Source organism: Cygnus olor, chromosome 14, assembly GCF_009769625.2.
Source record: "Cygnus olor isolate bCygOlo1 chromosome 14, bCygOlo1.pri.v2, whole genome shotgun sequence".
In the NCBI taxonomy this organism is placed as follows: Eukaryota; Metazoa; Chordata; class Aves; order Anseriformes; family Anatidae; genus Cygnus; species Cygnus olor.
The window spans coordinates 1,129,521-1,156,791 of NC_049182.1; the positions used below are offsets into that span (position 1 = coordinate 1,129,521).

At 40.9% G+C, this 27,271-nt stretch overlaps 1 protein-coding gene across 4 annotated transcripts in view; it reads left to right on the forward strand.

Annotated features, from left to right (window-relative positions):
- The window catches only part of NR3C1 (nuclear receptor subfamily 3 group C member 1), a 67,944-nt gene that overhangs the window by 14,592 nt on the left and 26,081 nt on the right, over positions 1-27,271 (forward strand). For all 4 annotated transcript variants that reach the window (XM_040573278.1, XM_040573276.1, XM_040573275.1 and 1 more), the window contains exon 3: positions 26,575-26,738. In XM_040573278.1, the coding sequence (XP_040429212.1) occupies positions 26,575-26,738 (164 nt within the window). The remainder of the gene's footprint in view (positions 1-26,574; positions 26,739-27,271) is intronic.

Consider the following 27,271-nt stretch of genomic DNA (forward strand, 5'->3'; position numbering starts at 1 on the left):
TCTCCTTAGATCTCAAATCTTTATCTAGTCTAGCTGCATCTATATTATATTGAGTGACAAAATGCTCTGTAACCACCTGGAAGAATTTTGTTGTTGTTGTTTGTAACTTCACTGTTACCTCCTATCAGTTTGCTTTAAGTCTAGATTCCAAATGCAGCAATCTAATAATTCTTTCATTTGAGGAAATAAATATGGTGCTATCTTAAAAATGGAAATATTTGAGTAATGTGAAATTCTAGCTACTCTTTTAGGAGGGTTTGTTCATTCAGAAATGTAAACATTCTCCCTCCCAAAACAACTCCTTTAAGCCTGCGATGGAACAGACTTCAAATACTGGTTTTGTCAGGTTTGTTGGGGATGGCTTTCTGAAACCTTTTTTTTTTTTTTTAATATGTATTTAAAAAAAATCTACATCTTGGGTTTCTGGGTCGTTAAGGTTTTCTTGAGGAAACGTGTGGCTCAGGTATTTGCAAGGTTTCTAGGGATTTCCATACTGTTAGGAACCTGTGAGAGCTGCTTGCTGCCTCCCCCAACATTTTCGTGCAGTACCAAGCCGTGATCAGACAGGCTTCCTGAGGAGGCTGCAGCAGCTGGAGGTACTTCGATGAAGATGCCCCGTGTGGGTCCCACCCCCAGTTTGCTTGAAGGGGCAGGACCCGCAGGGTTGAGGGACAAGAGGAGCTGGGGAGACGCTCGCCGAGGCTGAGGAGCAGGCAGGTGAGACACTGGGAAGCCGGGGCAGGGTGCGGGTTTGGAAGGCAGGGATCAGCATCTCCTGGAAACTAGGTAGTGCGAACACCATAAGTGCATAAATAACCAGAGGAGGAGGAGGGGAAAAAATATATTGCGTGCTTCTGAATACCTTAAGTTTGTTTGTTTGTTTTTTTTTAACCATAGGTACCATTAGAAACATTCACTTCTGTATAAAAGTTTTCTCAGGAATGCAAGAAACCGTACTCTTTTCAAATTTTAACTTCAAAAATATTGTAAAATATACTGATAAGGAAGTTCCAAAGATACATTAGTGAATTATTTTTTATTGTGCTATTTTCAGTTTATTTCAGTGATCAAGTCTGGTAGATTCCTTATGAAAAGAACTATGATGATGTTGAAGGGTTGCACCATTTTTAATTACTTACTTTTATGTCAAAAAGAGCCGTTACTGTGTTTTTATTTAGCTCAGCAGGATTAGGCCTTATGAATATGGTAAATTACCGTGTTGAAGAGATACTTGCTATGAGAAGAGTAGTTCAAAATGGAATAAAATATTAAAGAAAAAGTGGAAGGTTGTAAGTTGTATTCGGAAAATAAATTAAGCAAGCTTGCTTTTGCTGCCTTATTCAGATTTCCAAACAAACATAGATTAAAATCTAATTTGTAAAGAATGGTACTATGTCTTTTTTACCAATTTATTTTGTAAATTGTGTAATCCCTTTTTAGAGGGAAGGGAAGACTTTTAATATGTTTTGTGTTATTTGCTTTGGCCAGATGATCCTGATAAGCTTAAGGCTTTAAAGAAAAATGAACATGAAGAGATCTTGTATCACAAATACAGTCTGCCTTGTGCTCTCTGTAGCCAAAGAGCTGCTACTTCAATGCTAGCATCTTTCAGAAAAAGCATTTTTTCTAACCTCTTCTATTTTGTTACAGTCCAGGCAAGGCTTCTTAGAGGTCATTTGGCCCCATTGATTTCTGTGGGAACCAATCATTTTTAAATCTGAGTCCTGGTCTGTTGTAAAGTCTCTTAATGTTGATTTCTATATACTTTAATGAATTCTGTCCTTCCTGAAAACGTATTTCTACTAAGCCCCACACATCTGCTGTTTTCTAAACTGACAAGGAAGCTATTCTGACACCTTCAATTTTAATAAAACCGATCTAACAAGTTTAGTAATGAATTAGCTTTCCATAGTTAGAGAAGACTGGTCTGTTCAAATGAGATGCCAGCTTATTTGCAACTTAACTGTGTGATTTAATAAAAGTGAAATTCAGTGCTAAAACTTCTGGTATAAAATGCAAATGCTATAAAAAACAAACAAACAAACAAGAAACCCTGAATGTTCAGAGTTCCTTATTTTGAGTAACAAAGCATGCAATTTTTTTATTTTTTTTAAGTGAGCAGTTAATATTGGGATGTTTACAAGATTTCATTCTTAGTCATACTAGATATCTGACTACTTTCAAACAAGAGCAACTGGTTGGTCAGGTGAGCTTGGACCTATTTTATCACTTTAAAGATTCTTTTAACATGTTAAAGGTTGGGACATCTGAGATTTTAATAAATAACAATCACAAGGTTGGAGTATTGTTAATAGTGCACTTGTTTATGTGACTTACTGTGTTCCAACTTTCAGAGAAAAACTATATGGTTAACTTGCACAACGTACTATTAAGGAGGGAGGAAGTGACTTCAGTTTCTATTCCTGGTTGACCCAAGACTATAAACTGAGGAAGAGCTATAAAGGAAATGCAACATTCAGCTCTTTGAATCTTTCCAAGGATTTTTAAGTGTTAATAACTCTGCCTTCCTGTGTGCAACACGTTTCAAGATACAGACATCTTTAAGCTTCCATTCTAATTAAAAAATGAATCAGAACATGTACCTAACGAGGGAAGCCCTAAAACTTGATAGAATTAATGGTAAGCTATCATGCTATTTTTCATCAACAAGGTCTAAAACTTTCTATTTCAACAATCAGAAATGTTTATTTCCCAAAGTGTTATTGCTTTTGTCTTGAGGGAGATGCATATTATTTTAGTCTGTTCTTTAAGAGCAGTCTGGAGCTTCTTTTTTGCATCAAAGAGTCTCTTCCTAGGCTCTATATTAAAGGAGGGAACTAGGTTTAACAAAGTTTTTTTCTTCACTTGTGTTTTTCTTACTCAAGTCTGTTTGTAATGATTTTGCTTTTATGAAGATCACATACTTCCTTATCTGTGCGTTAGAAGATGAAATAATGACTTTGAAGGTTTTCTGAAAGAGTTATGGTGCTTGCTTGCATGGTGCTTGTTCTCATTCTTTGATTGAAACCACTGTCACAGGATGATGTTCTTCTGTAGGATAGGATAAGATTTTGGGGTTTGGTTGTGTATTCAGAAGATCTGTAGAGCTTAAAAAAACTTTACAGATGAAAAAGGTGGCTGGGTTCCACATAAGAGTGCTTGTGACTTTGGGATATCTGTTCTAAACATAATGATGCCTGCCTGGCTGCCAGTTGTAAGGTGGCTTTCTCTAGACAGTGTTTAAAATCACATTGGTGGTTCAGCTATGATGATTTGCCATCGTGTCGTCAGAAACACGATGCAACTAAACCGTAAACTATTTCAATATATTTAGGGGACTGCAAAGCTAACAGCCTACCACAGACTGTGGGAGGGCCCTCAGACACATTGAATAGTGTGTATTTCCAGGAAGGTTTCTGGCCGATACAGCTGTTTTACAGCCAGGCCCCCAGTATTTTGTTCCTAGCTGTGTGACTCCACGCTCCCGTTTCAAGCAGCCTGTGCCAGATGTACTGAAAGGTAGGGTGGGACGCAGCGAGAGCCAGTGCGCTTCAGGGCTTGGTTTGCAGCGGTGCTAGGAACTAGCTGGAAAGGTTCCTGGTCGTGGCCATCACGGCACCGTGAAGCTGGGTTAGGCTGATGCATGCCAAGCAAGTCTTAGTTTAAAACAACAAAAAACAAGTCAGTGTTTAAAAACAGGGAGAAGCTTGCCCAGGTGTGTTGAACAGAAATCCCATAAAACATGGAAGGCAAAATATAAAAAGGAAATTGAGAGGTAATTAAAAAAAAGAAAAAGAACTTGAAAAGTGCCTTGGAGGAGGTGTTCGAAGAGCAGGTGAGCACTGCAGGCATGCCTGGTGCTGGCTGAGGAGCTGGCGGGGCAGCGAGGCACGTGAGGAGGCTGGTGACGAGGTGCAGGCCTGCCCTCCGGGCCCGCTCCGCACGGGCAGCTGAGGAGCTAGCTCCGTCAGAGGTACATACGCACGAGGTGTCTGACCAGAGGGATATGTGAGATGTTAACAAGTCACTGGGCCTGGGTGGCATTCACCCCAGTGTCCTGAAGGAATTCCGAGGTGGGCCTGCAGGAGTGGCGGCCAGCAGGAGCAGCCTCTCCACACGACCCGGCGGCTGCCAGAGGGCTGGAGAAGCTGGCGAGCCTGGTGGTCCTCCACAAAATGTCCGGGCTCCGACCAGGCGGGTCTCCGGGGAAGGAGTCCTCGCTGCTCCTGTCAGGGAAACACCGCCTCATCCCGGGAGCTGGGTCGGTGGGCGTGGTGGCAGGGGAAATCCAGTTCACTTGGATAGATTTATTTTTTTTTCTTTGGAGCCTTTGACATGTTTTTCTTGCCAAAGGCTAGTTAAAAAGGAAAAAAAACAAACAGCACCTCAAGCTGTCATGGAATTGGAAGACTGGTCCTTGTATAGAATTGGGAACTGGTTAAAGAATAGGAAGCAAAAGGATTTAGTGTTTGTTTTACAGGACGAAAAAATCAACTGCCTCGTTCCCTTAGGGTCGGTGCTGAGACAGGACCTGAAAAGGGAGCGTGAGGGAGGGTTCTGGGCTTAGCTGATACGGAGCTATTTTGGGTAGTCGAGTGCCCCAGTGGAAAGCTCTCTTAAAATGTAGTGAGCACATGGAAAAGTGGAAGGGGGAGCCTCTGGGTGAGAAAAGCTAGGACCGTGAATTTAGGGTAAATTGCCTATGCGTTGCTTAATTTAAAAAATAAATAAAATCAGAGCTTGGAGCTTGGCAGCTGCAGCTCAGGGAAGGGGGTTCTGGAGTTTTGTGAAACCATCAGCTCAGTGTGCAACAGCAGCTGAAAAAGTAAATAAGGTTTTGTGTTATCTGAAAGGATAAAGAGAATGACCTCTGCCTTGTGCTGCTTCATAAAGCCTTGGTGCACTCACCCTGAGGGCTGCGTTCGTTGCTTCTTCCTGAGGGGGGTGGGTGGTAATTTTTTAATTTATTACCAGAACACCTGCGTTTGTGTCAGAGGTTTGCCTCCAGTGCTAAAGAAGCAGTCTCCAAAGTCAACAAGCTAAACAGACAAAATGGAGGAAAAAATTATAAGCAAAGAGGGCGCAACATATGGTAGTGTTAAGAATCGGGGAAATGTGTGGTGGTGGTATCAAGTCTTCCTGCACAAGGCTGCTTTATCTCATTGTTAATAATGGTATATTCGTGCGTGTGCATGCATTTATGCGTCTACCCTCGTGTGTTAACTTTCATGCTTCGTTTTACCCTTACTGTTACAAATAAGATAATTATAGTAAAGCAGGCTATTCAAAATGCTGCCTAGGGAGGTTTCTACATGCTTGAAAGCTATCCTTCACTTTTTTCATATGATAGTTATAGTTCCAAGGACATGTAAGAAATAAAAACCTTCTGTTACAAAGATAGTTTATTCTGTCATATATATTTTCAAAAATTTTCCCTAGCTATCCCAGTTGTCCCCATTCACACGTACTTCAGGTTGCTGTAGCAGCGCTGAAGATGTTTTTATTTCTGTGCTGCCTACCACAGAAGCATAGCCAAAGCAGTCAGGACCCTATTTTTGCAAAAACTGGAATTTTGTTTGCTTACCTCACTGCTTTCTCTTCAGCATAACAGCAATGCATTTATTCTAATAGAATAAATATGAATTTAATGGAATAAATACAAATTTCATAAATCTAAATTTAATATTTAGTAATACTTTCTACAAATACATATATTGTCATACAAGAAAAATAACAATATTTTAGCCATCCCAGTAATATTATTTATATTTATTTTCTAATAACGAAGCATAGAATTCCATGCTCTTATATTTTTAATCACTCCTTTATATAGAACATGATTTTGCTTGCTATTTCTTTGTTAGCAATGCTTCCTCGTACTTCTAGATTCAAAGATGCATTTAATCTCAGATCTTTTTTGTTTTTTTAAGTGAGAGAGTTGGATATTGGGAAAGACCTTATAATCTTTTCAGTTGTAACAGTTGTGTTTGTTTGGAAAGCAGTTTGTTTTTTGGCTGGGAGGTGCAGAGTCACTGTGTCCAGTAGGTGAGCAGCAGGCCCTTTGCCGTGGGACCCAGGCAGTCGTCTCTGCCCATCACTCACTGGAGAGGGTTGGCCAAACGCCTCTTCACGTATTCTCCTGCTATAAGTAACTTGGGTCACTTTTGTTATTGTGGGAAATTAACAGATCTTTAATTGTTTTCCCAGAATCGTGATTTTAGTGAGTAATGTTTTTGATGTATATGCAGGGAATGATGTTTAGAATTCTTCATGTGTTTCTTTTCAGAGGATTTTTTCTAATTCTTCCTAATCCTAAAGAGTCATCCTGCAGATAGTGCGAGGTATGAATTGCTTTGCCTTACCCTTACACGTCACATGAAAAGCTTGAGTAATACAGACAAGTTGGTGACCAGGCATTGCATTGGTAGACGTTGCTGTTAACCTGAGAGCGACTGGCCTTTCCAGCATGTATTTTGAAGAACTTTTAATGACTGTGAGATGAGGCTGTATCCACTGCTTTGATCTCTTGTTCTTATTCCTAGAGCTCAGTCAGTTAGTATTTTGTACAACTCAAGGTGCTCAAGGAAGAGCTGTTCTATCTTTCTCCCATCCCTGAACTACCTGAGGTTCTTCATACAGTCCTGTCCCTTGGTCTGTGCATTTGAATTTCTTTTGACTTCTCTGATGGCAGGTGCTTGTGTTACTTTGTCGACGTTATTTTCAGTTTATGTTGCTGAGTGGGATGATTGTGAACTGGGGAATGTTACCACTTTCCTCCTTCTGCAGGTGTCTGTCATCTGTTTGTATTAATACTTCTGCAGCATTGCGCTTCAAAAAAAAAAAGTATGTGTATCATGAAACTGTTGACATTTGGGGGTTGTTACGAATGTTTCCAGCTTACATCCCAAATACATGAATCAAATATTTGGTTATAATTTTCCAACACTCATTACAATTGACACCTTCTGGTTTGAATCTCTGGTTTAATCAAATCTCCACTTCTGTTTTTTCTTGCTGGAAATGCAGTGAAGACAAAAGCACTCAGTGTATATGTGATGTCCTCAGATGGGGGGTTGCTTTATTTAGTTGGCCTGGTTTGTTTGTTTTAATGCTTCTGGAAGCTGTTGACATAAAAATAGTTCACATGAATAAATAAATGTGCAGAAAAATGTAAAAATTTGTGTGTACGCATGCAAAAGCATATTGCTATTCAGTACACAGTGGTATCTTATAATTCTTTATAGTCGATGAGTCTAGTCGTATTTAAAAGATAACTAAGGTTTTGTTTTTTTCATCTTCTTGGTATTGCTGAGAAAGACAAATGGAAATTGAGATGAATTATATCTAGTTTTCGCGAGTACATAAAGAAGATAAAAATGTTTCTCATAAATTCTGTCCTGCATTCACAATCAGAAGGTGAAGGTGTTTGAAAACTAAGCAGTTTGTGGTTGGTGTGGGGTGTTGTGTTTTTTTAACCTGAATTTACATACTGGTAGAATTTCAGATAATGGGGAGAAGTGTTAGGAGGTAAGAGCCAGAGCCAGGTATCTAGCAGCCTTTTATTATTTTTTTTAATCAAGTTAAAATGCAGTGATTTGGAGGAGAAGGGGCATGGAAAGGAGAGATGGGAAAGAAAGAAAAAGAGGAGAAAAAGAGAAGCTGGCATTTAAAAATTACACGAATTACATGTGATTTCCTTTTTGTTTGGCCTGGGAGCTTGTGAGTTCTCTGTGAGGTGAAGTAAATTCTCAGTGCAGGACCATCCCTAAATTTTCAAACGTTAGAACAATCGTTACTTCAGAAGCTTAGCGCTATATTGAGCCATTTGGACAACGTAGCTTTCACCCAGTCAGCTTTCTCTCTCTTATTCATGTCCAAACACAAATCCTGAGCGGCTGGATGGGCACGGGCCGTGCAGCCCTGTCGTCGTGGGTCATACCCCAGGCTCCGTGTGAGCGCAGAGGGGATGGATGTCTGGGAGTCCGGATGCCTCACGGCGCCTCCTTCGCTGCTGTGCCCAACTGAAGCTGTGCTGCGTCCTCTGCTTCTAGACCGAACGCCTGCTTTTCTGCGTTGGGACATACAGGCAGCTCTGGTCAGAGCAGTGTCTTCCCTAGTTGTCCCTTTATCGTAAGCAATGTCTTGGAACGAGCTGTGGCTGACAGCACCTGCCTGAGTGCCCTCTGCTGATAACTGCCCTGATCCGCGGCGAGCCTATGGCGTTCGATAAGTAAGCGACTCCTAGGCCTGCGGCTGACAGAACGGGCGCGTCGGAATTCACGTGCCCTTAATAATCTGCTTTACCTCTAGGTTAGCCCTGACGTGGTCGTGCAGTTGGCAGATGGTCTTAGGTCCCATCCAACTGAGCTCTTCTATTCTACTTTGTTCCCATCTTCTTGACTCTTGTTTACATAATGTCACCAGCAGGCAACTACTGGGACTGTATGCAAGTATATTTTACAGTGTTCAAAATGCAGCTGTATATTTAATTAGATTGGCAGGTCCATACAGAAGGGCAGTATTTCATACCGACTGTTATTTGAAGAAGCAGCATGTCAGTTGTTGCTATCGGTGGTGAATATTTTGATTATTGCCCACTTTGTTCTTCCTTTCCCTCTAAACAGAAAACATGGTTCTTCTTTGGATTCGTGGCCTTGCTCTTTATAGCTGTCGCTGGTCGGACAGCAAGTAAACAACTTACTGTAAATAGGCTCCGTGCCAGCTGGCCTCCAGATGCCCTGAAACTTGTGACTTGCCTTCAGACTCAGAAGACTGCCTTTTTACTTGGTTGTTTGGTTGTTTCCTTTCCTTTCAAATACAAAAAGAAAAAGAAAAAACACCTTTTTTTTTTTTTCCTCCAATTATATATCTTTCCTGGCCTAAGTATTACAATTAGGGAAAGATAGGAGAGGTAATCAGATATTAGGACTAATGCATTTTGGAAGAAAGCTTTTGACGTTTGCTTAGAAGCCTTTAAGAAACAGCGTTGCAGTTGGGGGCTGAGAAGTGGCGTGTCTTGAGGTTCATCTTTGGAACTGTGCAGCAGCCTTACGTGCGTTTCCTTTCCCTCCTTAACTGTTCATTATTTGTGAAACCTGTGCTTGACCCAGTTCGGGGAGGTGCTCGCAGTGCACACAGACTCGTGCGAGACCTCTGTACGTAGCAGACACATGTAGCTGGGGGCTCGTCGTGTGCAGGGTGCACTTGGTTGCTGGCGTCCAGCTCCTCAGCATCCTCACAGCGTCCAGGCTGATGCTGTGGCTCCTTTCTTTTAGTCTACCTGAAGTTGAGAGCATAACTCTTTGAGAATTACCTTTCACAGCAGGATTTCCAGCGTGTTTTGAACTACAAGGTAGGGGAAAAGTACTCAAAAAGTTAACGCAGTCTGGGTGCCGGGACACATCTGGCCAGAATAACCTGGCATTTTGCACTTGCGTGGCTTCTTATTTCTTCCAATATTTTAGCGATCTAATTTGTGTAATGTTCAGTTAAATATGTCTACGCTGTAAGTGGGAGAATAATCAGACTGAATGAATGTCTGCAATTGATCTTTTTGCCTGTGTAGTAATACTAGAGATTTGCCAGGAAACTTGCTGCTTTTCTGCTGCGTCTCTTTCCTTTCCTGCTCAAAGTATGATCACATATTCCTTAAATAATTAAAAAACACTTTTGCTAGGAAAACTTCAGCCTGTGGATTGAGGCTCATGGTTGTGGCTCTTTGAACAGGGAAGAACCTCAGAATGTTTTCAAAGGCCCTAACACAACGTGTATATTATTCAGCCCAGCTTATGAATTCTCCAGGCGGGGATAGATGTATGTGCAGGTAATTTTCAATGGTATCCTTTCACCGAATGTTGTATATACACCAAGGAGTTTTGACTATTTGGATGTCAAAGCAAATCTGCTTTTACAAGGAATTTACAGTAATTGTTTCTTAAACAGCAGTCTTAGATATAATCTCTAGTCTTGGCCTTTAATTTGAGGTCAAAAGCAGATCAGAGAGTGTCTTGGCAATACAGTTGAAACAGCAACATGGATATTAGTGTGGTTAATTTACTTATTTATTCTATAGAACCCTGTTTCCAACTTAATTTTATCTCTTTTGTGATCTGCATAATGTATATCTCTTTAAGAGAGACTATCTTCATCCAGGTAGTGCTGCTGTGTAATTGCAGCTAGGCTTCTGGCAGCTCCTGGGCTTGTTTTGCCTTCCTGGGCATGATGGGGCTGAGCGCTTGTTCCAGTAACAGCGGTGAGGGAAGGAAATTCTAGATGTTAACAAGTGGATGCGTTTCCTGAGTTTCTTGCAAGGCTTTAAAAAGTCTAAGGAAGAGACCCAATATTCGCTATTTTGGAAAATCAAAATAGCGTACGTTTTTAGAGGGCTAAGGACTGGTAATGGGAGCCTTCTTAGTTTCTAGTTACCTCAAATAAATCTGAAGGAAAATGCTTATTTTTTTACCCAAAAAGGGTGTGGAAGAAGCTCTCCTTTAAACTTGTATGTGAAAACTTCATTTTAATGTCATAATTCAGGACTGAAATGTAAAGACTGCTTTTGAAAGAGAAGATTTTATGGAAATTATTTCTGGTTATTTTAAATGCTTTCCCATATAAATGTTCTATACTAACGCTTCAGCACTTCAATGCATATCCAGTCCATTTCCCATCTCCATGATCAACTTAAGATTCCTTAGCAGTTTCTTTGGTCTTTTAAAGGCCTTGGCTTGTGTAAATGACATTCCCTTCAATATTTCTATAATTGTTTTTCAGTTGTTGGCTTTATTTAAAAAAAAAAAAAAAAATCATCCGAAAAAGTCTGTCTGAAAGGAATGAATTCCATTATTTCTGACTTTACAATGCTCTCAATGACTGCCAGCTATGGTAAGGAGTCTACTGGTGCTGAAGTATGAGCACTGTAAAGAACAGTTTATTCCGTGCCTTTTGAGGTTTGGGGAAGGAATTTCAGGTACTGCGCTAAATCAGAGCATGGACGTCAGCATGTGCCGGTAAGGCTGTAGTTAGTCCTCTGCCTGGCTTTGCAATCTGTAATCTCAGTAGTGCTCTCACCACCTTGAACATGTTACAGTCTCATAATGCATCGAGTCTGGAAAATGGCTGCGTGTCCATGCAGGGGTTGTGTGCACGTCCACAGCTTTGCACACGCGCTGTGCGGTCGGGGGCTGCCAACAGCACGCTCCATCCATCTCGAGCTGGACTCTTCCCTCACAGTGGGAAGTGCTGTGGGATTTGTTTTCTCCTTCATCAAAGTACTTGAAGTACTTCAAGCTTTACTTTTAAAGCTTAAAAATGCTACTGATGCCCTGGTTTGGGGCTCAGTATAATCACGAGATGCTGAAAAATACTTGAGTGGACTTGCTTTGCTTTTTTAACTCTTCAGTGCATATGTTTTTCATCTCAGGGCAGATTTTTCTCAGAAAAGAGAGGTTCTTACAATTGCAAGCTCATAAGCAGCACTAAAGGAAAAATGCCAGATGGTGCAAGACTTGATTAAAATTGCAAGAATAAGCAATACAGGGAAACACTTATCATTTTCTCCTTGAAAAGGCTGGCCTGCTTATCTCCAGTTCTTGGCCTCACTCAGGCCATCTACAACCAAGATTAAAACTGCAGACATTTAGGTTTGTACAGACTACATTCGGTATTTCTGTGTGGATTGTTGCAGTAGAAGAATGGTTAAAGTTGTGATTATTACAGGCTTCTTGAAACATCGCAGCATCCAAAATACAGAAGCGGTTTAAATAATGGAAGCTGGTGTGTGTCTTTGTTGTTGTTGTTTTAGTGGTACCAGTTAAAGACAATTACTATATTATGGTGCTGTCTTCATTTTTGTTCTGGGACTAGAGAGTCCTCAGCATCCTTTTCTTTAGAAAAAGAAAAGGTGAGAACCTTGGAGAATCAATTTTTATTTCTCAAACATTAGAATAGGGGTTAAGAGGAAGGTCTACGCTACAGGTAGGAATAACTATGATTATCCATTGAACATCCGAAATGAGGTGGTAAAACTTAAGAAAATAATTCCTTTATATCAGTTTGTGTAAAATTTATATTCAGACCTTGGTTAACTACATTGAAATTTAGGTGTGCTGACGTCAAATTTAGCAGCATAAATTATCTGAAGTTCAGTTTTCCACAGTAGACACTTGGGAGAGAAACGGGATCGAATTATTCTTTGGTGTTAAGTGTTTCATGGTATTGACTAGGTAAGTGGGCATTGTACCTATGCTTCTAAAATTAGTACTTCATTTAGTCTTCAAGTTAGGTGAAATTAATTTGGACGTAAATCTGACCCTGTTTTTTTATTTTATTCCTAGGATATGTTCTTACATTTTTTTGTTTGTTTTCAGTAGCGGTGGTTAACTTGTTGATCTCATCTCAGTTACAAATCAGCAGTTGGAGACACTGGCACGCTAACACCGTGTCTATTTCGCAGGATTCAGATACCGCTTGAACTCCTAACATCTGGTTTATCGCTCTCAGCTGGATCCCACTATTACATTGTCACTAACATATCAGATGGAAGAAACTTCCTTAGGCAAGGTAAAAACCAAAAGCTCTCTGTATGCCGTGAGATGATCCTCTGAAACGGAAGGCTCCTTTCATCGCAGGAAGGGCGAGTGCAGCAGGGTCCCCGACCGGTGCCTGGCTGTGTGGTACAGTCGGGGGGCTGTGCAGCGGGAGGCCCTCTTAAACACAGGCCTGAAGGAGAGCTTCCTGAAACAAAGAGTTAAGTGTGGAATCAGTGTTCAGTTTGTTCCTCTTAGCAAACTTTCTTGTTTATCAATTTGACCTTTGTTTAATGTTTCTCGGATGAAACATGCAAGTAGGGGCTGTGCAGAATGCCGGACGCGGTCGTTACTACAGAGACTGCAGTCTGAGATTTTAGCACAATCGAGCGATAATGCAAGCCTTTGATGGTACAGTTATTTACTTCTCAAGAACAGCTCTGCAGTAATCACGTGGCGTCAGAGGTCATTGAGAATCAGAACTAACAAAGAGAAATGCTCCGGAGGATTTAGGAGGAGGGAGGAACCGGGCCTGGCTTGCCCTGCAGTGTTGGAACCCCGCTACTGTGCGTGGGTTTTGAAGCTTATGTGCTTCTTCAGCTTTGGTGTCCGTCTAAAAATAAGCAGAGGTTAACCACCTTCCTGGATCATAAAGCTGTTTAGGTAATTAATTGCTGTCTATGAATTTGAGAAAATCTTAACAAGGGTTAAAGAGCTTTTGTATGAGAGAGAATCGTTCGCAGCGTTGAGGTTTGCTGAACCATTGGATCGATGTCCCTGGAAGAGGCCGTTGCAGTACAACCTATTGTTACCGCCATGTGGCGGATGCTTATTTACAGTTAGAATGTAGTGTTCTAGGTAAAAGCAGTGTTACGTACTTCTTATTTGGGGAAAAAAAAAAAAAAGACTTTCTGAATGTCAGAATCTCTTCTTTATTAAACTCTCAGTCTGTCTGGTTAGGTTCGTTACAGACTTGGCTTAAACTAAAGCTACGCTGAGACCGCTGATGTTGAGCGGTGGTAGGAGGTGCTGCAGCTGAAATAATTTAAGTTTTGAATGCTGCCTTCATGGAAAAAAGTACTTATTGTAATTTTCAGCTATGGACACAATTTCTTGAGTTTCAGGTGTTTCCTTTTGGTTTCTTTTACCTACTAAACTTAAGCTATTAATAAGGAAAGGAATTTGGTCTTCGCTGTAGGGAGTACTCTTGGTCGTAGCACAAGGGTCTTGATGCATTTATTTTTTTTAACTTTACCTCAGGAAAGGGCATCAATATATACTGTTTGAAGGGCACTGCCTGCTGCCAGACTGTCATCAGAGCAGGAAATGTCTGTGTGTCCATGGGCTTTTTCTTGGGAGATGTGCTCAGCTATCTAAAACTAAACCAGTAAATTATCTGGAGTAGAAGGCTCCATCTTGCATGTACAGCTGTCTGCACGTTTATGGATTCTGTACCATGGCACTCTTAGTGCAAGTTTATTTTGCTTCTGTAGTGCTCACTGCTACAAAAACTGATTCTGAAGCTAGGACTTAAATAAACGGACGTTGTACCAAAATAGGGTCTTCTCAATCATGTCTGATTGACATGGCTGTGGTGTGGTTTTTTTGTATTATTACTTCCCTCTTCGCTTTACATAAATATCTTTAAAATGTAGGATTGATTGATTGTTATCTGACGGGTTTAAAAAAATGTTTGAAGGAACTGGCAGGCAAACCTGCCTTTTTTGCTCCCAAGCCTGTGTCTTTGGCTTTGCCAGATTTTGGTCTGGCAATTACATAGTACATGAAGTAAATGTTGAACAGTGACCATGCTTCATTACAGTCGGTTAAATTCTTCTCTTTGAGATATCATGCCCAATTCTACTGCCAAATCAGAGTATCTACATTGTTAGTGAAAGATACTGAATGATAACGATGGATAGTGATGTGCTATAAACACGTGATTTGTAGTTGTCATTAGGGTCTTTATAAGAGTGCATGTTGTAACGAACTCTGAAATTCAGGAAAGGGGGAAAAAATAAGGTTTCCCAGCAGGAAAGTTTTTAATAATTTTCCAAAAGAAGGTTGGCATTCCCACCATTTCAAACTTGAAATAATAAATTATCGAAGCATAGAGCTGTGCTTAATAGACAGAGAAAAGAGACTGGTGATAGGTCTGTACAACCTCTAAGATTACCTTACTAGTCACCTTAGGGATGGTTATGTGAGCGAGGTAAACAGCCTGTTAATGAAATTCACAGATGGAGTTTAACTTGGGAGGAGTTGCCAGTGCTGCTCAGGAAGAGAAAATACACAAAGAGGCATAGATGAACAATGTGGCCAGGAAACCATGTGAGGTTAAACAGGGAAGGAATAGTTTCCTTCATCTGAAGGGGAGGGGTAGAGGAAGAGGACTTAGGAATGTGGATAAAATAATATGAATGTGGATAAAATAAAATGAGAAATCCAGGAGAGAGACGGAAGGCAACCTAAAAGTACTGGCAAAAACTTAAAAATAAAAAATCCAAGATGAGAAATGCTTTTGTAGTCCAGGAGTGTGCAACAGGAGAGACACGGTGAGATATCTTGGTAGTCTGAGTGTGAGATGGATGCCAAGTGGAATTAACAGCAGATAATAACCTACTGAGTATGCATCCTGTAGCAGAAATCATATCTGTAATTGCTTAACAGTGTTGACAAAAGTAATTATAGCACTATACCAGACAATCCAATAAAAAGTTGAAAGTGCCATGAAAGTGGCATGCAATAGCTGTGCACATCTTACAAGTCTATGGTGGTACTTGTTGCTTGTCCTCCTAAAAATATTAACAGAGGTTGAGATGGCTGATTCTGCTTCAGTAAGCAAATTTAGCACTTACCTTCCTTCCTGTTCCTGTAAGGGGAAGAGTGCTTTTGTATGTGTTCTTTGCATCAAAGGTGTCACAGGCCAGCTGAAATGAAATAAAATTATTTTATTAAAGGCATTAAAAAGCTTATAAGGCTTTGGAAAATGCCTTTTGGACATGTTTGTTTGCTTTTAAGCACTCACGTGTACTTACAGGTCTGGAGATGAAGAGTAAAATGCATCAAAAACGAAGCCTTAAATATGAAAGAAAACTTCTTGGCAGTGTTCACGGAGTGGGAGGACTCAGCCTTTCCCTTGGGGAGCTCAGCAGCATGACATCGTGGCGTTTTGCCCTTCAGCAACTTTCTGATTTTTAAGTCCCAACAATTTTTCAGTTTGTTCCTTGTCTTTCCTACCTGAATTACTGTTCTCTCTCTAATGTGGTACAAAAGGATCTTTGCCCTTTTAAGTGAAGTTACTGCTCGTGAGTGTGTGTAACGTAGTCCACACACCTGGGCTAGCACCAGACACAATTCTTAATACTCTGTTGGCACTGAACTTCAGTTCTGCCCTTTAGCACTGTGAAGAACATCTCAGTCATCCTCAGCTGTAAGATCTGAAAGTCGCCAGAAGTATTTTTGTCTTGCAGCAGAGCACCCGAGATACCATGTTGTTAATGTTTGTTTGTTTTTTCTTGCTCTTGGAAGTTACAAGAGCTGATGCTCTCATACCCTGATTATTGTAACAGAGGCAGTCTCTCCTCATGCTCGTTTGCAGCCTGCTGTACTGCATTTCCCTTACTAACGATAGGCTGAAGTTCTTCCTGTTTCTTTAGCGGCAAACCAATTTTCTGAAAACAACTAATAAAACATTGAATTTGTATATAAAATGGTTTTCTTCACAGGGGATCAAAACCTACTGAAAACGTACCTGCTATCTGAGATTGGGGTAAAATGGAGTAGAAGAATATTGAAAATAAGTGAGGAATCAGCATTCGCTAAAAATTTCTATTGTTTCATGCAATGCATCTTACATAAGGCGTTCATTTCTGATCACATCCATATGAAACCCGTCTGTGTTTTTTAAATGTAAACCAATATTATTGTTAATATCTGTTAAAAATACAGTACTTATTTTACTCACCGATTTTTATTTTATTGGACAGAAAAAAGTTTGCTTCTCCTTTTCATTTTTATGTTAGTAGGGGCAGGGTGATGTCTTTGAACAGTTTCAGTAATTCTGAAGTTCATATTGCGCATTACAGGTATTTTTGTAATATAACGAGGTTGTTTTTTTAATTGAGATGAATGCTTGGTGTTTTTATTTTTAGACTCTCTTTGCTAAACATAGGTGTCACTTAAGGAGAGCATTTTTCTTCCTCAAGAATCTTGTTTAAGCTCTGCTTTTTTCCTTTTTTTTTGTTTGTTTGTTTCACTGGGGTTTTTTGAGCTTCTGGACTCCTGTTCAAAGTTTAAAGAACAATAACTAGTCAAATGTAAAATAATGTCAGTTGAACAACCTATGACTCAACAGTCAACCAAGTCATCCTGGATCCACATCAAATGGACTGAGGCCAAAACCTAAAATTGGCACGCGTCCCTGTCCCTCTTCTTCATATATTTTCACTGAAGCAGAGCCCAGAATGTAACACATTGGTTAATGCTCCATACTAAACTGGTCCGCATGTAAATGTATTATTTTTGTTGACAAAAGAGCCTGAAAGTCTATGCCAAGAGTAAAGACACATTGTGCAATAGTTCATACGGACTGGCAAGGAAGTGTAGTCTATGCCCTGAAAAACGTACCGTCCTGATGTCCTATTGGTATTGGTTCTACTTTTAAATTGCTTTCTTTAATTTCTGTAGAAAGAATTAATGAAGAAAAATTCCTTTCTGCTTCACTTGCCTTACTTCCGTTTTTCCCTTCTTAGAAAAGTTCAGGTTTTGTTTCTAATTCATTTGTGTTTGTTGTTTGTTCTTTCAGCAAAGCAGAAAATAATTATGCAGTGCCATTAAAAGCACAAACTGTGGTGAATAGCACTGTGTATACGCACTCATAAAATTGGTGTCAGGATTACTGTTAAAGGGTTATACTGGCACCAAAAGTCTTGTTTTTTTCCTAAAATAGCACAAATGAACTTTCTAATGACCAGTCCAAATGTATTTATAGCTTTATGAATCAATTGATACTATGCAAGTATTATCTTTCAGCTTTTAAAATATTTGGTCTGTGACTCCTGAAGCTCAGTTCAGCCTTTTGCTGCATTTCATACAGTGCCATTAGTATTTTTCCATGTACGTTACAGTCAGCTTTCCAGATGTCTTGCCTTTTTTCCTAGCAACATCATTTTGGCAGCTTGTGACTACAGCCCTGTGATTGACAGAAGTGCTCACGTTAAGAAAACTGGAGCAACTTATACATAGCTCATATGAGGTCATTAATGGAACAAGCCCTGCTCAATATTTTCGGTTCAATTCCTCTGGAGTAAAATACTTTTCAGAGATATCTTGAGTGAAATACTTTTCAGATATAGTGTGACTTTGTAGGATAAGGTAAAACGTGACAGAGTCAAGCTCCTTGGTCTGGTCTAAAAACAAGATATCTCCGTGCAGGAATCCTGTCTTGTTGAATTCTGTGTACCGGCAATGAAATTAGTATGTTAAAGGACGTCTGTTAAGATAATACTCCTTTGGCGGGTACACTTTTTGGTTTGTTTGCAAGGTTTGGTGTTCTAATATTGAAAAACTGAACTGCTTCCAAGGAAGTGTCACAGGGGTAAAACGCCTCTCTGTGGCTGGTGAGATCGGAAACAGAGCTCCCTGCATTCGGAGATCAAGTGGATTAGAAATAATTTCATATTGTGTTTAAAATCAGAATACATTTTTATAAAGCAAATTCCGAGTAGATTTTTGAGCTTTCTTCTACTTGCTGCATATTAGTCCTGCAGTCTTTCTACGTGCAGTCCCCTTCTGCAGAGACACCTGCTTGCGCCTTACTTTCTAAACATAGTGCGCGTATGCGTATAAAGCTGGGTGTTTCTGCAAGACAGAATCCCTGAAAACAAAGTTTTCAGATGATCTACAACCATCTATAAAACTATACGAAGATGTAATGCATATTTTGTTATCCAGCTAAGCATAAAGAATTAGGATGGCGCGTTACGATTTGATTCCATATTCCTATGTAAAGGTTTTATTTAAATCTAAAGCTACGGGCTTCTGTCTTACTATTTTTTACTGCCTCTTTATTTAAGGAAGTAATGAAAGAACAATGAAAGTAATAAAAACAAAATATATAAACACTTCTGGAAAATATGCATAAATTCATTCATATAGAAATTAAGTTCTACCCTTGAAGGCAGGACGTCTTGGCTGCTTTACTGGTGCACAGTAATAAATGTAAAAGTTTTGAACGTGTAATTTAATTATCATATTCTGGTCATAAATATTTTAAGGCTACAGTACATTTGAAATCCCGTGAGCTCTAGCTAAGGTTGCAGCTGCAACATCAATTACCATTTATCCATTCCAAGAAAGCTTTGCCTGTGCCCTTGAAACCTTTACGTTCTGGAGAGTATCCAAAAAAAAAAAAAAAAATCACGTCACTCACTTGCGTTAGTGTTTCTTTCTCACTCCTGTGTGAGCTCTAAAATGGTAGCAGACGCCATTTCGGAGCGAGGAGACGCGATGGCTTTGGTGCAAGTGGCTGTGCCGGGCGCCCCAGCAGCGCGCCCCTCGCGGGGCCCCGCTGAGCACCCCGCTGAGCACCTGGCAGGGGCGCGCTGATGAGGGGCAGCACCGAGCCACCTGCGGGGGGATCGTTGTCCCCAGGCCAGAGGAAATATCATAGGGTCGTTACAGAGATTAAACAGCCTGGTGCCCATCGGGAGGCTGTGCCGTCTGACTGTTTGCTTTATTTCCCTGGTGCTATATCAGGAATCTGCACAAAAGATCTTCTGTTAATATGCCATTGGTATTTGCCTCTACTCTCAGGGTTGCTCTTTATTTAAGTGCAGGTTATAGGAAACGGAGCAGGTATGCTTAGAGCGATGGTCCCTGCTGCCTCTGTGAAATGCTGGGAAACACAGGCTCCCCGAGAAGCCTCCTCTTAACAGCACGCTTCTGTCATTGAAGCTCTGCTAAGTGCATATAAATTAATACATCTAGTGGCTGAGTTTGTCAACTACAGCGTGGTGGTGGGTTGTCTGTGTCACTTCTCCAGCAGCTGTCCTCTGCTGTGGTGCCAGCCGTGGGCATTGCCTGTGCCCCTAAGAGCTGCCAGGAGAGCTCCTGGGCCGCGAGACGTGCTTAAGACAGCACGGGAGAAGGTAGCGTCATTGTGTCGGCAGACTTTGTGCGTGCTGGTTTTTCTAATCAAACAAATACTATTTCTTCATGTGTTTACTGCAAACAGAGTTTAGGTTTGCGAGTCAGGCTCTCTGCAAGACCTCTGGACTGTACAGAGATCGAAACGTCGGGTGGTTCAGTGTAGCCTTGCAGGAAGGGATCCCTTCGGGGTTTATGAGTAAAGCCACGCTTGCTACTTTGAAAGAAATCTTTCCTAGTGGATATATGGAAAGTCTTTCCCCAGTGAGACCTGAGTCCGCTTTCTTGGTTGGAACTCGGTCTTAATACTTGGTTAATGTCCTTGTTAAGATGTATGAGAGTTGTTGGAAACAAGAGCAAAACCGTTTACAGTGTTTGAGAGGACTTTATACAAAGCAGTGAATCACGCAGTCTGTTTTAGCTGTATTACAGGGAATAGTGAAATGGATGCGGTTCTGTGAATGTAGAGGCTAATTGTAAGAGTTTGCTGCTTTAGGTACGTCTCATATCTTACTTTTTTGTGAATTATAGTCCCAGTACTCCATTACGAGTTGGCTATAAAATGTATGTGGACGTAGCATGGAGGAGGCATAGTGATGCTCACCGGTTTGGTTCGGAAATAATGCAGCGAGCTCCAGCGTTCGGTCCTGAAGCAGGTTGGGACGCAGCCTTCTCTTCGACCAGTCTTTGTGTTGGTACAGTCTGGCAGTGGGTCGTGTCGCAGGCAGGTACACAAAAGCAGACCGTAAGTTCAGAATCTGTTTTCCTGGTTTATCAACTTGTGATACGGTTTTTATCTGAGTGAGTGATAAAGGAAATTGTGTTAATCATCTTGGCTTTCAAAGGGGCTATAAAACAGTAATGCTGGATGCTTTTATTCACAGACTTTGGGTAAATACTGTAATCTGTACTAGGTTTTGTAGGTTTTTAATTTATTATGGCATCATTGGCAATGTGCACTACTTCTACCAAAGCAGATCAGTTGCTTTTTTTTAATACAAGATGGGAAGGAAAGCTTACAAATATGAAGGTTCCGTATAAATGTTACTGGGAGAGTGATTTTTGTATGTACACATTAAGGTGGTCAATAGGAATGTGCGGATCAGCACACCGTGATGCCTTTGACTTGGAGGTAAAATGCAGTGAATTTAATATCCACGGACAGCGTTTGAGCTTTGTGCACACTCGGTGGTTGCCAGATGAAGCACAGGACGTATATCTAGGTAGAGACTGCAGACAGCCTGGAAGGAAGTCACTGGTTTTTACAAATTTACACCAATTTTCAGTCTCTAGACTTAAACGAGTGAGTTACGTGAGACAGAAGAGACCATTGTGACCTGTGGTGCTCTGGAGGGCTGTGGTGGGGAGTCTGTCCCTGCTTTGCCACAGAGACCTTTCGCTTGGCAGGGGAGTCTCTTAACCCCACTGTTTTGTGGAGGCTCTCCAGCCGATTGTGCAAGGGATGGCAATAGCAGCTGGTCGGTGTGGATGGGACCTCTGCCTTTTTTTCTTTTGCTCGTGCAAGCTCTGTACGATCTAGTACTACGCCCTGGGAATTAGGAAATGAAAATCAGCAGCAACGTGATATTTTCATAAGTGAAGTATTTATTATTAAAAAAAAAAAGTTTAAAAAAAATACATTTTTGAAATTATTTTCAATTGGCAAATAAGCTTTTCATAATGTGGACTGGTAGCGTCAATAGAGTTTAACAATTTTTTCTGCCTGCTCTGAAAACTATTTTCCTGCTTAAGAGGGTATCAAAAATAATTAGCAATTCTCTAGTTAATAAAGAAATAAGTAAGCAATTCAAGAAATGTAATCAGTTGGTGTGTGCAGCCGAATGTTTACATTGTTCTCATTGCTCGAAGATAAGAAAGAGGCCCAGATGGCAGTGACATTGAAAATTGTTTCTTTACTGTTATTTGGTGGTGCTACTTACTTATCCGTGTAACTTGCTATTAAGCATATGTTATTTAAGTAAGAAGTTGACTTTTTCTGGAGAACCAAGACTGAGAGCACCCATTATTTTGTGGTCTGGATTTATTGTGTAGTGAATGCGACTCGTGTGTGAAGTATTAGATTAGGAGAAAGAACAAAACAGTCTTATTTGTACTGCTTTAAACTTAAATACATCAATCATTCAGCTGCTTTCTTCCATCCTTGACATATTTCATCCTTTTTTTTTCCTAATAGCTGACAATTGGACATGAATAAAATGTTCATAGAGGTTTTAGAGGCTTTAGGAGCCAGTTGCAGGTGTTCTGGTTTTGCAATTTACAATAGCACCAGGCAGTAGCTTAGCCGTCTGTGTCTCAAAAAACCTCGTATTATCTGTTTCCTCTCAACTTCTCTTCAGGGTAGGGTTGTTGGGGGAGTTGTTTGGTGGTTTTTTGTTTTTTGTTTTTAAGGTGAAAACTGCTGAGCTGACAGCTGCTGCTTTGCCTAGCAGCCCCGCAGGTTTCCTGAGATGTTCCTTCTCCTGTTGTGTACCTTACGGCTGCTTCCCTTAAATGCATTGGGTCTTTAAACTGCTAACCAAGTGCTTTTCTCATTGCATGTGCGTAACGTGCCATTGGCGATAACTTCTTCGCCTCTTTAAAAAAGAACGTGCCCTGTGCAGTTGGCCACCGCCGTCCGTGCTGCCGTGTCTCGGAGGTGAGGGTACGCGCCCAGACTCGGCTGTGTCCAGAGGGGCTGAAAAGGGTGCCAGGAGGGATCTCGTGATGAGGCCGCTGCCTCGTGGTGCGGTGCCCGTGCTTGTGGCGCTGCTGCACGCGCGTGGGGCGTGCTGGTGCTGGCGGTGCCGCCGTGCCCTGCGCCTCTGCTGCTGCCGACACACAGCCATAGGTTCAGGGCAGAATGTGGTGAAGGGGATGGTCCAAAGCTTTCCTTCACTGGTAGAGGGTCGTAAACTGTTGACTGTACGTGATTCACCATTTTAGTTTTGGAAGCATTCGTTTCCTCACTGTCTCACTAGAGATTTTTTGTTTGTTTAATAACGTACAGTAGCAGGAAGGTGGCATGTTTTTTAAAATGGTATAACAGAGTTTTAGCATGTTTAACATGTATAGGAGTGTATATTCTGTGTGGTACCAGGGAGATTTTATATTCACAGTGAAGACAGAAGAAGGCAGAAATGGGGGAAAAAAGCAAATGTTTTCGCCACTAATGAACAACTGCACTGAAGGAAGGTTTCTTCAGAAGACCGGTAGCTTTCTGCCGCGTCTTTCTGCTCAAGCTTTTCCTGTTAATTACGGGGCTGTCAGTTCCATGATCGCCCGTATCTGGTGTCCCGGCTCTGATAACCGTGCCAGGAGATTGTTGTTGTTTGCATTCCTGACCCTCTCCCCTGCTGCTCCTGCCAGCGCTGCGCCCACCTGGCCGCAGGGAGCCCCGGGGAACGCCACCGCGCCGCCCTGGCACGCTGAAACCAGCGCCCGTCGGTGGAAGGGGAGCTGCTGAAACAAAAATCTCACGCTGCCGTTAACTTTACCACACCCGTCTTTAATAAAGTTTGAACCTTGAGCCGGGTTTGAAACTCTGTGGTGAATGATTAACAGAGAAATGGCCTTAGTTAAACAACGTGATTTCTGCAGGGCTAGTTTATGTAGCTGCATCTTCTGCTCTTCGCGTCTTCTCATTTTCCTTCCATGCGTCTCCTTGATGGGAAACAATCAACAAATGCATCTATGCAAACAAATAAAACTAGCTTAGGTATAAGTAATTTCTGAAAGTACACGAGAGCGGAGCTCAGTACCCTTAATTAACGAACACCTTGCCTCCCAAAATAGAATTTAAAGTTTTTATGAATTTGGAACCATTAAAATTTGGAAAGTTTTTCCTCTCTCATGTGGGCTTGTTTATTTTTTCTTTTATTTAGTTAAGAATGGTAGTTTATTAGGCTTTTGTTGAGTCTTAAAGCATTTCTGCAAATAACAAAAAGACAACTTACTAGTTATTATATTATCTTAGGATGGAATTTCTCCCACGTCTTGGGCAGAGACACACAACCACTTCAGAAGTAGTTATTTGTCTTTTACTATTTCATCCTATAACTTTGCATGTAAAAGACTGCTATTAAACCTCAAAGCAGTTTGTTTTAGGTACGGGGCTATTTTGGTCAGTAAGTGTTCACTTCGGCTGGTGGTCTGATCTGTAAAGCTCTCGCACGAGTCCTTAGCGCCGTGATCCACCCTGTTCGCCATGCTTCAGGCAAGCAAAGTTCTGTTTTGCACAACCAAGGGACAGTCGGTGTCTGGCAGATTTCCACACCATGAGTAAATACTGGCCTTATCTGATAGTGCCAAGCTTGAAAAGATATGCCAGGAGCCCAGATTTGATTGCTGGCTACTGCTTTATTAATCAATGTGTAATAATTTATTTTTAGTTTTGTTGTATCATCTGTCTCCTTTATCACATTACATTTTCTATGATACTTGTACAAAAAATGAGCCCTATTAAAGGTGATTGAAAAAATTCAGTAGAATATGTTTGGCACTGCCGTAGTTTCTATTACAGTTGATAAATGTTTTCTTAAAAATGCTTTTGCCATAAATTCACAAGGTATAAAGAGTTTAATTTTTGTGTCTAAATTAGTTGTCTTCAAAAACTACATGTGGAAAGATGCTCAGGCTGTCCATTAGGAAGGCAGGGAACATGTCAACTGCCTGTTATGAGAAACTTTGTTTTGTATTAGTCCAACACCAGCACGCACACAGCTTAGTAATAAGAAGCAGAAATAGATTTGAGTCCTCAACTTCCTTACCCGTGAGGTTTCTTTTCCTGCAGACCTGTGACCAGTAGCTTCTAGCCAATTTCCTCCTCTGAGGAGCAGGGCCTTCAAACGGCTGCTCCCATCGTTACGTTACTCATTCCTAGAGTGCTTCTGTACTGAGGAAAGCGGGCGTGCTGAGTAAAAATTAGGATGGGTGTGTAATTAAATGTGTGTGTTTGTAAGGACATCAAATAAACGTAACCGGGATGAATTACATTCTGCCATTACTTGGATGTTGAATGCTTGATTGTGCAACCTAAATATTTTATTATAGTTTTGTATTCTTTAAGAAAAGCCAAATTTAATCAGATGACATAGAAAAGCCATCATATGGGTCATAAACAGGATTATAATCTATTGATGAGGTCACTTGAGTTGACAGACTACCTAATGATGGTGATGATAGTTGTTGGCATCCTTGTAGAGTAATATAGTAGAGGAAGTGTTGCTGCAATTCACAAATACTTTCTGAAAGCAAAGGACTTGTGACAGATCTGAGTTCTCCCAGTTCTGGGAAGAGCTGTTACTTCCTGGGTGGGCGTTTTTCTTCCCTTTTTCCTCAAGGTTAACTGCTCCTAGCTCATTCCCACTGCCAGTCTTCCTTGCTGAAGCCTTCACTCCACCCCTTCTTGCAGCCTTAATCCTCATTTAGCCCCATTTCTGTCCATCAGCCTCTGTACCAGTTACTCCAGCACGTCCTGGCTGCTGCTGTGTTCCCGACCAGCTTTTGCTCTCCCCCTCTGCTCTGGCTTAGATTCAGGCCACCTGCCCCCCGGTACGCCTCAGACCCTTTGGTTTGGTTGGGTTTTGGTGGGTTCGCTTTCTTTCCTTAAGCAATTTTCACTTTTCCCTGCCATCTGGTTCTGCGTCCATCAAAGCACGAACTCTGTAGATGTGCTTGTTCTGGTTTGGCTTTTCATCCCTCTGCGTTTGGCTGGTTGGATTCCTGCTGCTTGCTCCTGCTTCACCGCCGGGCTCCTGCCCGGTGCGCACACCGCAGCCGAGGTGCCGCAGTCGGCGAGGCGCTGCGAGGCTGTTTGGGACATCGAAGTGTTGGAGTGGTTTAATTTGGGCTGGAATTCATATTTTTTGTGAATGTTTGAGAGACTTTTTTTTTTTTTAATGTGTGCCCAAATGTATTCAGGTTTCCTTGGGGAGAGGAAAAGGCATTTTCTATTTACAAGGCAGCCCACACCGAAATTTTAAGTCCACGCTAGGGAACGTGTTTCTGAGTAAAGGCACCAACAACATAAAGTAAATGTGGCCAGAACCCTATTGGAGAAAATTCTAAAATCACTTTTAAGTTAAGCATACAATATAGAAATTTCAGTTACAAGTTTGACAGTTTTGTGAAAACAAACTCAACAAAATGGGCCTCATAATCCATAAGGTGTTAAGATGTTGTGGCAGCCCGAAACAAGAAAGGTGTCAGGCTTTGTCTGTATTGCTGGCTTGTGCTGAATAAGATTAGCCTCTGAACCTTGGCAGAACCGTTGTTGGTTCAGCCCTTACGATCAGAAGCAGCGCGAAGGTGATTATGACGGACTGTTTATTGTTGTAACGATGATTTTTTGTTAAAGAACTAACCCTTCATTTGGAGATGTCCTGTGTGTTTATATAGGAAAACCAGATCCTGAAATTAAGAATATATATTATTTTCCTAATATGCTGGGCTGAAAGGATCATTTATTACTATATATATATAAATATGTCTTAATTTGCACAGTTTCTTATATAGAGTGTCCTGGTAGAAAACCAGTGGAAAGGAAGCTCTTGTAGGACTTAAAGCAGACTATAGGGAGTGTAACCCTAATGAAAACAGTATGGAATAAGAGTGTACTTTAAGAGTCAATTTTATAGACTAGGATCACGGCGCAGGAAACTTGGCTTCAGAGATGGGTAAGGGAAGTAATCTTGACGTAGTCAAACAGGCAGTAAAAAAAATCCTTACAGCTTTACTTACGCATTACAAAAATCAGTGGTTAACTATTTCCAAGTCTAGTGAAGTTTGTGTGGAGAGCTGTATTTGCAGATAAGGGCAATCCATTTCTTGCTGTTACGAATATTATATTTGCTGGTATTCCACAGATCTTCAGTATAAGTATTTTGACACCTTTTTTTTCTAGCCCTGGAATAAGATCAGATGTAAGTTCTTCTCCATCCACAACCTCAGCAACTACGGGACCACCTCCCAAGCTTTGTCTTGTTTGCTCCGATGAGGCCTCTGGGTGTCATTACGGTGTTCTTACTTGTGGCAGCTGCAAAGTGTTCTTCAAAAGAGCTGTGGAAGGTAAGACATGTTTTGATTATATGATCTATGATAAGTGATATGATCAATTTCCTGTTTAAAAATATAAAATCCAATTACATATTAGAGTGGCCAAAACCAGGCTAGTTAATCTTACTGGAATCTTTGTTGTTGTTAGACTCCTACTGGAAAACCCCATCCATTATATCGCTGTCCTTTTCATAGTAAGTAACATTGATAATGGTGTGATTATCTGAAGCATAGATTCTATTTACATCTAGAAAATGCTCCCATTCACTCCCAGTGTAAAAGGATGTATTGTTATCTTAGCTTTTTGTTTGTTTCCTTTCTTTCACTGTTGTTTTTGTTTATTTGTCCTATTTACACACAGATACATGTCTGTGCATTAAATTCATAAAGTTTTTGATTTTGAGTTTCGTATTAGCTGATTTTGTTTATAATGCTGTATGTGAAATTTGATCTCTCTCCTAAGCAAAGTTATGATAGGAAAAACTGTAGAACTGTCACCGATACTGATTGTTACATACATGTCCACGTGTGATACATACAGAGGT